The sequence below is a fragment of the Pelmatolapia mariae genome, linkage group LG15 (genome assembly GCF_036321145.2).
Source record: "Pelmatolapia mariae isolate MD_Pm_ZW linkage group LG15, Pm_UMD_F_2, whole genome shotgun sequence".
Taxonomy (NCBI): domain Eukaryota; kingdom Metazoa; phylum Chordata; class Actinopteri; order Cichliformes; family Cichlidae; genus Pelmatolapia; species Pelmatolapia mariae.
In genome coordinates this window covers 15,626,995-15,638,306 of record NC_086240.1, presented here as the reverse complement: position 1 = coordinate 15,638,306, position 11,312 = coordinate 15,626,995, and the positions used below count along the sequence as shown (strand labels likewise).

General features: G+C 40.1%; 1 protein-coding gene across 1 annotated transcript; it reads right to left on the bottom strand.

Moving 5' to 3' along the window:
* Positions 1–5,734: 5,734 nt before the first annotated feature.
* On the bottom strand, positions 5,735–10,688 carry LOC134643638 (cysteine-rich venom protein-like). The gene is made up of 7 exons (XM_063496107.1): positions 10,478–10,688; positions 8,249–8,340; positions 7,988–8,078; positions 7,216–7,358; positions 7,028–7,122; positions 6,574–6,656; positions 5,735–5,862 (listed from the first exon to the last, which is right to left on the bottom strand). The coding sequence occupies exons 1-7, from the start codon at positions 10,686–10,688 to the stop codon at positions 5,735–5,737; spliced, it is 843 nt and encodes a 280-aa protein (XP_063352177.1).
* Between the last annotated feature and the right edge of the window lie 624 nt (positions 10,689–11,312).

Genomic DNA, 11,312 nt, shown 5'->3' with positions numbered 1-11,312 from the left:
TAACTGTTCGTGTAGCGGGAGCTCACTTCCTACAGGTGATACTTGAGCGTGGTGTGCTGTGCGTTTGAGGCCTTTGCTGAAAAGGTCATGGAGGGAAAATAGTTCTCAACACAAAGCTGCTCTTCAAGTAAGAGATGTGAATATAAGTACAGAAAAATACTGATGCCCCGTGAATGAAGAGGAGTGACTTGGATTAGAGTCTGCACTGAGTTCCCTCAGTTAATGCATTAACTGCATTTTTAATGCTACTAATACTGCTACAAGTGATGCATAAAACTAAAGTACACTTTAAATGTCCAATTCTTGAAATGAAAACTTTTCATTTACTGGAGACGTTTAATTTTCACCCCAATTTGAGATAAGCTCAAGGAACATAATGGAAAAAAAACCCTTATATTTCGTATATTTTTGTCTTTTTAAACAGCATGAATAACGAACATGAACAATAACCACTTCATGGTTTCAACAGTAATGACAGACACACAGTAAAGCGTTTAACTTTTGGATGTTACTTTCTCTCTGCATGCACTCAAAGAATATGATCATATTGTGTAAAAATGTCATTTTGCTACACAAGTACAGAGAAAAATGTTGAATTTGGTCAAATTAAATTTACTTGATTAGCAAACGTTCAGTTTATAGCAAGCATATTTTCCTTATTGATTAAGTATTGAAATGAATAAACCTTTAATTTTAAATATTTCATTTTCATTTTATTAATATTATTGCTTCATGTCTGTGAGGGAAAAGTATTAATTTTTTGAGTGTGTATTGTTTAATCTTAGTTTTCAAGTAAGTTGGACGAATGCAACACTAGTTTGTTGCACTGAATCTCGAGATCTTTTGTCAGGTTCCGATGCACTCGGTTCTTTTTTAGGCATCCTGTTTCTAATCCAAAGGGACTGTGTTTGATGTGGCGAGATAAGGGCTCAGACTAAATGAACTGTCTTCAGTCTGGACAGACTGATGTATGTGTCTTCCTGCCTATTAAAATGTCTCTTCCGCCAACTTATTCCCCTCCCATCACTGGTTTATTAAAAGAAATAACAAGGGAAATGTAGCCTTTCTTGTTTACTACACATGCAGCAAAGCTGTCTGTTGGAGCAGATGTAGCAAGCTATTTTAGCTGTGTTAACATAAGCTGTCTGATTTTAACTCAGCCCATGCGAGTTTAGATAAAATGAGTATAGAGAATGAATTTATCTTATGCAGCAAAATCCACCATGGCTAATTATAGATATGAATAAACTCAACAACAAACATGCTTTAACAAACATGTAATTATTTCTGTATTACACAATCTGCATTTCAGGAAGACAAACTGACGCCAAAGCTGTAAACATTTTCTGGCTGTGGGACTAACTGTTGAGGCTCGCTGCTGCAGTTGATAAGCCCCACAGGATGGCAAGACAGGGCTTATCGAGACCGACCAAACCAGAAGACCTCTGCTATCGCAGCACCCACTGGCAGAGGAAAAACTCATCCCCTTATCACCCCTCTGCTGGGGGAATAGAAACTCCTTGCAGCTCCCCCGTTCGCTCACTTCAGGTAGCTCACTCATCTGTCTTCCAGGTTTTGGTTTGAATCCCATATTCTATGATGTGAGCAGAGAGGCCTTTTTGGCTTACACTCAGCATTATAAAAGTGCAGTCCAAGTGCTTATTTTCAATGAAAGAAGTTTGTTATCGCATGGAAAGGGAACTAATTTCCAAACAATGGCAGTCCGTGCAACAGTGCGCAATAGGAAATCTAATGTGTAAGTTGGATTGGACTATTTTATGAGCTGAAATAAAAACACCCGCCACTTAGCGAAAAGTGGAAACTCAAGACAGCACGGTGGCACGGTGGTTAGCACTGTTGCCGCACAGCAAGAAGGTCCTGAGTTCAATTCCACCATCAGGCCGGGGTCTTTCTGTGTGGAGTTTGCATGTTCTCCCCGTGTTTGCGTGGGTTCTCTCCGGGTACTCCGGCTTCCTCCCACCGTCCAAAGACATGCAGCTTGTGGGGATAGGTTAATTGGATAATCCAAATTGCCACTAGGTGTAAATGTGCGAGTGAATGTGAGTGCGAATGGTTGTCTGTCCCTGTGTGTTAGCCCTGCGACAGACTGGCGACCTGTCCAGGGCGTACCCCGCCTCTCGCCCTATGACAGCTGGGATAGGCTCCAGCGCCCCCCGCGACCCTGAAAAGGATAAGCGGAAGCGAATGGATGGATGGATGGATGGAAACTCAAGACAAGAAAAAAAGGATCCAGTTAGGATGAATTCCAACCAGATGAGCCTGTAGATCTATCTGTGCTCCTCATTGGTAGACTGCATGAGCCTGCCTCACACAGACACAACCTTATTTGAACCAGGAACCTGCTGTGTAGCTGGGACATGTGGGGTTGACCCCTGAGGAGAAGCGCTCTCTCTCAGCCTTGCATGTGGGAAAGTAAGAGCATTTCTTTTTCAAATGAGCAGTCAAAGTAAAAGGATGCAATCTGAAAGAAAAGGACGGTATCCAGCTGGTCATGGAGGGCCAAGTCTGTCACCAGTATTGACAATTTAATCACGCCTTTTCTGGATGTGATGCTATTTTCAGGGCCAATACAGCGGGGAAGCTATATCTATATCTTGCTAATGATGAACATGTATGTGCTTTCATAATTCAGAGCCAGATAGACTTCTGTTTAGGGATGGGTATCGTTTAGGTTTTATCCAATACCGGTGCCAAACCGGTACTTTTGAAACGGTGCCGGTGCTTAAACCGGTGCTTAAAGAATGGAGAACACAAAATTGGTCCAAAAACCTTTCATGTTCAGCTGTTTTTTTGTAAAAAGATAACAATGTTAGCCTTTTCTGCAGCTATAGGGCATATATGGTATCACTCTTGGCTGGAAGCAGTGCTTAAACAATGGAAAAAACACAAAATTGGTCCAAAAACCTCTCATGTTTAACTGTTTCCCACTTTTTCTTTGGTCATTTTAGCTTTTGGCCCGAGTGAAGGGAGTATCTGCCATCAAACAAGAAGACAGCCGCATGTAACTACGACGGTGTTTGCTAGTTCACCTTACATGCATTAATTTAATAACGTGGTTAGCGTACTCAACGTAAATTACACACGAACAACATTAAGCTGCTCACGCAGAGAAGAACGGCTGCTGCTGCCATCATCATCCGTCATCATTTCTGCTACACTGGCAGGGCTAGGGGCCAGGACTCTACTCTTCGAGTTTTTGGGGGATGTTGCTAACTCCAGGTCCGATAACAGGCAACCCAGCCGCAGTAGATGTGCTTGGTGTGAGGTCTCGCAGCAAGCTATCAAATACGATGCATTTCTCGGCTTTAAAAAAACCACTATGCGTCGCCAGGTGTTTCATCGGATTCGAGGTGTTACCTCCTTTGACAGTATCACAGTATCACCTTAAAGCACTTGTTGCAGGCAGCCGAGTTTGCATCTTTTGCTACGAAGTACAGCCAGACTTTTGACCGCTTGGCCCTGGGCATTTTTAATCTGTAGCTCTGCTCTAAAAGAACGTACGTACCTGGACCCGCCTACTATCCTCGGAAACGTAAAATGATTGGCTAGAATTGGCTCAGGAAAAAAAAAAGCACCGAAATAAAGCACCGAAATGTGCCCTGCTTTTCGGTCTGGTTACTACCGTTTATGTCAGAACCGGTGCCATTATGGCACCGGACACCGGTACCCATCCCTACTTCTGTTGCTTTAGACTAGATCAGCCACAACAAACACAGAGACGCATAAGAGCCAAAGTAGCACTTTTTTCAAAATACATTTTAGCTCATCTGCCTGAAGGACGTCATCTGTTGTCCATCCATCCATCCACAATTCCCAAGAATCTCCACTTCTCCCAGAGTAGTGGTCAACTTTTATTAAAACTTGCACTGGCTCTTGATTGGCAATGACAGGCCAGAAATCCGGTTTACCAACATGATCAGCATAACATTCTGTATTTATGAGTGAAAAACCTGAAGGATGCTTTTCAACATTCACAATCCTATATCTGCTATTCCTGTCCTGTTGACATATTTTTGATGAGTCTCTTCTTTTCAATGATAATTCTAGATGGAAGCTACAAGCCAATAAAATAATGCTAAGCAATCCAGCAGATAATAAAATGATAAATCGGATAACATCAAGAAATGCTTTGGTGGCATATTATGGAGCCGCACTTTAATCTTCTGGTTCTAAAGATGCTTAGTGGCCGACAGCATCTTTTGTTATGTACTAAAATGGAAACTTAGAATTGAAAGACACCCGACCCACTGTCCCTCTCACATCATTCTCTCTCTTTAATTCTTACAAAGAGTCCAGCCCTACCACCTGCTAGATGGTGATGATCATTATTTTGCTGGTCTTGATCATGGACAAAGTGGTAGTATTGGGATGATATGGATGAGGTCTTCCTTTTGCCATTATGCTAATACCAGTAAGATAATTGACATGGCTGTGGTTAGTACTCAGTCTTTATCCATACTCCTGAATTTAAACACTTTAATTTGGTGGTAAATGAGACTTTGTTTCTGTACTCCTCAAAGAAAAATGTGTGATAGATTGTAAGCTGTATGAGCTATTACATCATTAGCGTACTATTTTATTGATTATATCAGTTAGGTGACCTTTAAAACTATTAAAGGCATACTGTCACGGTCTGTCAGTAATGGAGTTTTAGACCCAAAATGCAAAAAAGGGAAACAGGAGAGCTGTAACAAAAAGTGGGGAGTTTATTTTGGCTGTTAAAAAATGTCCAGAGAGAAAAACATAAAGGGCAAGGGAGAAATGTGAAACAAAGTCCGAAAGGGAAAAGTAAACTACATACAAAGTTAAAGGACCACACAAAATCGGGAAACACTGAGTGCATGCAAACAAAAGCTCTGACAAACGACTAATGGGAGGACAGCACTATTTATCTGTACCCACACAGAAGGGCAAGCAGAGAGGTGGAGACAAAAGGGGAAAGCAAGACACAGCTGAACTAAATCACGGCGGATGAGAAAAGGGAAGTAAGACCAAGAGCAAGACTCAAGAGACAACTATCACAATAAAGTGGGAAGTGAGAAGAGATAACTAAACAGGGAAACACAGACACATGGATGACCCTAATGCAGAAGTACTGGGACAAGAGGAAGGAACAATAACCTCGAATGCAAACAGGAACTCAGAAGAACACTCAAGAATCAAAAAGAATGATTAAAACCACAAAAACAAAACTTGAAAGTCAAAAATACTTGAACAATCCTGGGACAAATGGCCCATTATTTTGTATTTGATAAATACAAAATAATCTAATTATAATCTAACCACTTAAATCAGGGCACTTAAATATAAAAGAAAAAAATCTTGTGGTGTATATCATAATTAGTCACTGCTATCAGATGCTGTCTCAAACTGTGGATGTTTCTTGGCTCGAGTTTGTGATTTTTTTTTGTTGTTGTATTTCCTCCTAACCTCTGCCAAATCCACCCTGCTCCTCTTCCTCTCTGTGAGTTTCCACCTCACGTAAAGTCAAAGGGCATCTGCTCCTGCCGGCAGTGTTTATCCTCAGAAGTAGTGTGCCAAAGTAAATTTCCTTTTTAATCTCTGCTAATTACTGACCCAGTCAAACAGACCATTTACTCACTAACAGCATATGGTGGTTGGATAAGTAAGAATGCACACCACAAACCCAGGTTTTTGTTATGCATATCTTTATTGAAGCTGACCAATCAGTGCACATTTGGACGTGGGGCATTTAAATAATCTGATTGGTGCATTTACAGGAGGCGGGGCACCAAGAGGCAACGTCTGGGTGGTTGCAGCCCCACTGCTGCTTCAGCTGGGGACAGTTACTGTACTTATCAGAGAAGGGGCAGGGGTTGGCTGTGAGAGAGAGAAAAGCATAAAGAACATAATAAGCATTAAGGTTCCAGACAACAGTTTTAGGTTAGCTTTGTTTATCAGCTAAAATAAATTTAGCTATCAGATGATCTCTGGTTTGGTGCTTAGTTCAGATAAAATAATTGTTGTGGATGATTTTAACATCCATTTAGATACCCGAAAATGACAGCGTCAACACTACACTTACTCCAATATTAGACTCAATTTGCTTTTCTCAGAATGTAAAAGAGGCTTTAGACTTTAATCACACTCTGGATCTTGTTCTGACATAAAAAGCATAAAAGCTGAACATTTAACACTAGTCCCTGAAAACCCTCTTCTGTCTGATCATTTATTGATAACATTGGTTAATACATTTAATTAAAGTGGATGCCATTCTGAAAGTGCTGTAACAAAATTTATGCATATAATCCCCACTGTATTATTGTAGGGTCTTTAACTTACAATATAAAGTGCCTTGAGCTGACTGTTGCGATTTGGCTCTATATTGAAGAACTGCCAAATCTTGCAACCAGAAATGTGTGCAACTTTATTATATGTGGTGCACACAGAACCAATGTAACTTTATCTTCACACAATATATTACTGTATCAAAGGCTTACATTGAGATTTCCCTAAAGGTCCGCAAAACAGAAACATGTATAACTCACCTTGTTTACAGCTATTATATTCCTATAGGATATTTGTACTTACTGCAGAGGTTGTTTTCACAGGCATTGGGACAGTCACCGCAGGAGGGTCCTTTCTTGTAGGGTTGGGTTAACTGGTAGTTTCCACTGTAATTGTAGGTCAGACCATCAAATATTAAACATTACAGCAAACACTAACGCTGGATGTCACCCCAAACATGTCACAGTTATTCTATGAGAACTCAAAGCAACTCTGAAATACAATATAATGACAAATTAGATGCAAATTTCTGTGCATTAAATGAATGACAAAATCCACATATTCTTCTTGAATATTCAATCACTGCTCCTAGTGATCATTTCATCATTGTATATTAGAATCACTAATGACTTAGCTTATCAGGGTCTAAAATGTACAAATAATACTGATACAGGTTGCAGACAAAAGAGGAAGTTCAAAAGATTAAAATATGCCATTTTATACAACACATCATTATGGTAAGATGCTATATACGTACGGTGGGCAGTAATGGCAGACGTAGAAGTACTTGTAAGCAGAGTTGGGACAGTAGGCCATAGCACAGCCGATCTGATTAGACCTGTACCAAACAACCTGCACAGAGAGACAAAATACAAATGTTTTTAAAGCCAGGGTTTGGGCTTAAGAATCACTTTTAGTTAAGTGCATGTATATGTATCACTGTACCTGTGTGTAGTGTCCCACCACTCCTCCATTGATAGATCCCACTCCATAGCTGAAGTCCTTCACCTCGTCATACCAGGACTGGATTGCATTGCTCCAAGTGTTCTGGAAGCTGGACATGTATAGATTTTCCCCACAGCCACTGGCTACATTTAAAGAAGAGGAGGACAGAGATACTTTCATCAGGTTGGTGAGACCTTTTAAATCCCAAAACAAATGAATGCTCAATTCGAGATCGCTCATCAAAGAAAATTCATCATCATCATCATCATCATCATCATCATCATCATCATCATCATCATCAGCATCATCATCTTGTGAAATCAAAGGACTTGAGAAAAGCATCTTTGCAAAATATTGCCCAATAAATGAAAGATGATGATGGCAGTACAGAAAAATAACACTTTTTAAAACTTAGAGAAACAAACAGAAACCATAAAAGAATTACAAAATGTTAAAAAAACAAACTGTTAAGATAGTGATTCATAATGTGCTGTTATATGCATCTTTCCCTGTTTTTCCATATTGCACTGCCGTGCCACTCTCAATCTGACATTTCTTACCTTCAGGACAAAAGTAAACACAAATACAACTGAGTTAATTAAACCGCGCTGCCATAAATTTATCTAAAATGTACTTCCAAATCACTTTATAAACTTAAAAGTAAAAAACAAAACAGTTAAACACGTAAAAAACAAACACACAAGTGCTTTTTTTTTCCTGTGCTTTTGTGGTGTTTTTTTTTGTAAGGTGCGAGGAGTAATGAGGAACTTACTGCTGATCACTCTGTCGCTGGCAGGACTATGCTTCATGGAGCAGGTGTTAGCCCATCTCTGAGCAGTGGCTTCAGCCTCGTTGTTCCAGTTCTGCAGGGAGCAGAGGACAATATGGCCCGTTAAATCAGAACATGTAGATAAGAACAAATGTGTACACAAAAAAGTGCTGTGTGCTTTCATTTATTAAGCTGAACATGACACAACAGTATTATGTTAGTTGTGCAAAGCATTAACATTATGTAATAACTTCTGAGTTTTACCATCTTCAACATGTTGCTCGCAGTAGGTTGAACATTACTCCTCAGAGTATTGTGCTTGTTCACAATCTCATTCTTCTCAGTCGTAGTGGTCACTAAATGAAAGCAGTTAAAGCAAATTAACACCTTGAATGAGAGATTAAATATAGTTCATATCAGTCAAGATTTATGTATGAATAACTACTACACTCACCCTGCTTCAGGTGTGATTTTCAGAGATGAGAGAGAAAATAATGGTAAAAAATTATTGCTCAAAAAATGAAGAAATAACCAGATGAAAACAAAATTAAAGAGGATATATGACTTTACTTACCCCCAAGGTGCCAGGCACCTGAAGGACTGCAGTGAGGCCCAGAGCGCACAGCAGAAGAAAAGTGTAAAACGTCATGGTTTAATCTAAGACTGTCAATGACTGCAAGAGCCCGCAGGTCTCATTTATAGAGCCAGCACCACTCAGACATGTATGAACCAGTAACACATCATAACAATGACATTAAGCAATAATGAGGCATTAGTAAATGCTTAATTCATCATTGGTAAAGCATTACTCATCCTTAGTACATAACATGTGGTGAGGGAAATACATGTTTCTTTTTCATTAATGAGCTCATAAATAATGTGTTCATGTTCATTATTTATAAAGTCAAAGTGATAGGCAAAGTGTTTAAATGCACATTTATTTATATATTTAATCATTAACTCATTGTGAATGTGTTAGCGGAGTTTTTATAAAAACTTATTTGATATTGTAATTTATGGTTTATTCAGCCAGTTATTATTTTAAACAAGTTTTTTAAATATAGAACGCTAATTAGAAATACTATTACTGGTCAAATTATGAATTTTTCTTATTGAATTCTTTTTGTGATCACTCTTAAGAAATGCACCCTATTGGATCTGCTCCTCTTACTCTCTGTGAGTTTAACCCTGCTATAAAGTTAAATGCTAACGGCCCTTGGGCTAACAGCAGTGCTTGTCCTCAGAGTTGACCACCAAAGTAAGTTTCTTCTTTAATCTCTGCTCTTTACATGTCAAGCAAACCATTTACTCTCCTAGAGCATAAAAATTTTACATTTTTCATGTGGCGGTTTAAGGGAACAAAGCTGGGAGGATAATAAGCATATGTTTGTTGAAGCTGACCGGTCAGCACGTATGTGGGATTTAGATAATCTGATTGGCGCACTTGCAAGAAGTGGGAAACCACAAAGTCACAGTTGGGTAGTTGGAGCTCCAGTGTTGCTTCAGTTTGGGACAGTTACTTTGATAAAGAAGCATAAAACAAAAGCATAAAAATAATTTTTTTTATCCAAAAAAAAAAGGGGGTTTAGAGATAAAGTTAGGATACAGGGTATACTGGACAAAGGGTTTTGAAGATGGAGCTGCCAGACAGGAGGAAAAGAGGAAGACCTCAGAGAAGGTTCATGGGTGTAGTGAAGAAGGAAGAAGGGTTGGTGTGACAGAAGAGGATGGAATTGATAGGACGAGATGGAGGCAGATGATCTACTGTGGCGACTCCTTAAGGGAGCAGCCCAAAGAAGAAGGTGAAGAAGAACCTGTGTTTAGTGTCCCACCACTCCTCCATTGATAGATCCCACTCCATAGCTGAAGTCCTTCACCTCGTCGTTCTAGGTCTGGATTACATTGCTCCAGATGTTCTGAAAGCTGGACATGTACAGATTTTCCCCACAGCCAATGGCTAAGAGGAGGCGATAGATACTTTAATCAGTGTGGTGACACTTTTTAAATCCCAAAACAAATGAGTGCTTAATTTAAAATCACTCATCAAAGAAAATTCATCTTCATCGTTTTCGTGAAATCAAGTGTGAGTGCTCACATTAAGAACTCGAAGGAAATTTGCTGTCTTGCCTTGTGAATCTAGGAAAGTGATGACGAGGATGGGCCCATTCATAAAACAATAAAGGAAACATGATTACATCAGTACAGAAAAAAGACGAACATAAAATAAAAGTTAAACCAAGACCAACAAAACGAGAAATAAGGATTTTTTTTTTCTGTCCAACATGTAAGGATTCATTATGTGCTGCTATTTGCATGCGTCTGTGTTTTTCCATACATGGTGTTCTACTACTGATTCAAAATGACTGATTCTTTGTGGTTACTGGATTAAAGCAGTCAAAGAAACAGGAACTTACTGCTGATCGCTCCATTACTGGCAGGACTGTGACTCATGGAGCAGGTATTGGCCCATTTCTCAGCATTTGCCTGTTTTACCATCTTCTACATGTTGCAGGAGCTTCCATGTGGTACTGAGGCAGGTTATTGGCCAGTCGTTAGATGGTGAGGGTCTCTTCTGGGGATCCTTAGGGATCAGGACAGTCCAACCTTCAGTTAACCATTCTGCCAGACACTCAAGGAGTGCAGTCAGCTTCTTCAACCAGTAGGCATGAATCATGGCTGGACCTGGTGCTGTCCAACTCTTCATACCGGAGACCTCTCCTGGGATGTTTGTCAATGTGATGGTTACTGGACCCTGTTAGGGAGATTCCTGTGTTCTGCTCTTAAATCCACTAGCTGCTAGGCATCGCGATTATGGATAGTGTCCTTCTCCTATATGCTATTTCAGTTTTGCTCCATCTCCAACATTGGTGGGGCTGTTCTCCTGCTACTGGGAGTACACCTTAGATGGTTCTGTGTGGTAGAGCTGGTTTATTCTTCTGGGTTCTATCTCTCTGGTATACCTCTTCAAGCTCCTGGCTGTGAGTCTTTGCTTGGCAGTTCGGGTACCAAGGCACCTTCTTCATCGCACTTTTCTGCAACTGTGAAAGTTGGCTAACTTCCCTCTGTGCTACCTTGATCTTGTCTTCTAGTCTCCTTCTTCATGGAGGGTACTGCTCCTTGTGGCTGTTCATCTTGTAGCCAAGCATCTCACGGATCACTGTTACTGTGGTGTAGATCAGCTGACTAGTTTCTGTGCAGTAGGGATTGTCCTTAGTGCTGTATTCACATCTTCTAGTAGACCTTCAGAGGGTACTTCACGTAATATTGGTAGCCGGTTGCGGAGGGTCCAGATTTAAAGCTTCGCCATGATCCTATCTTTTAGGTTAGT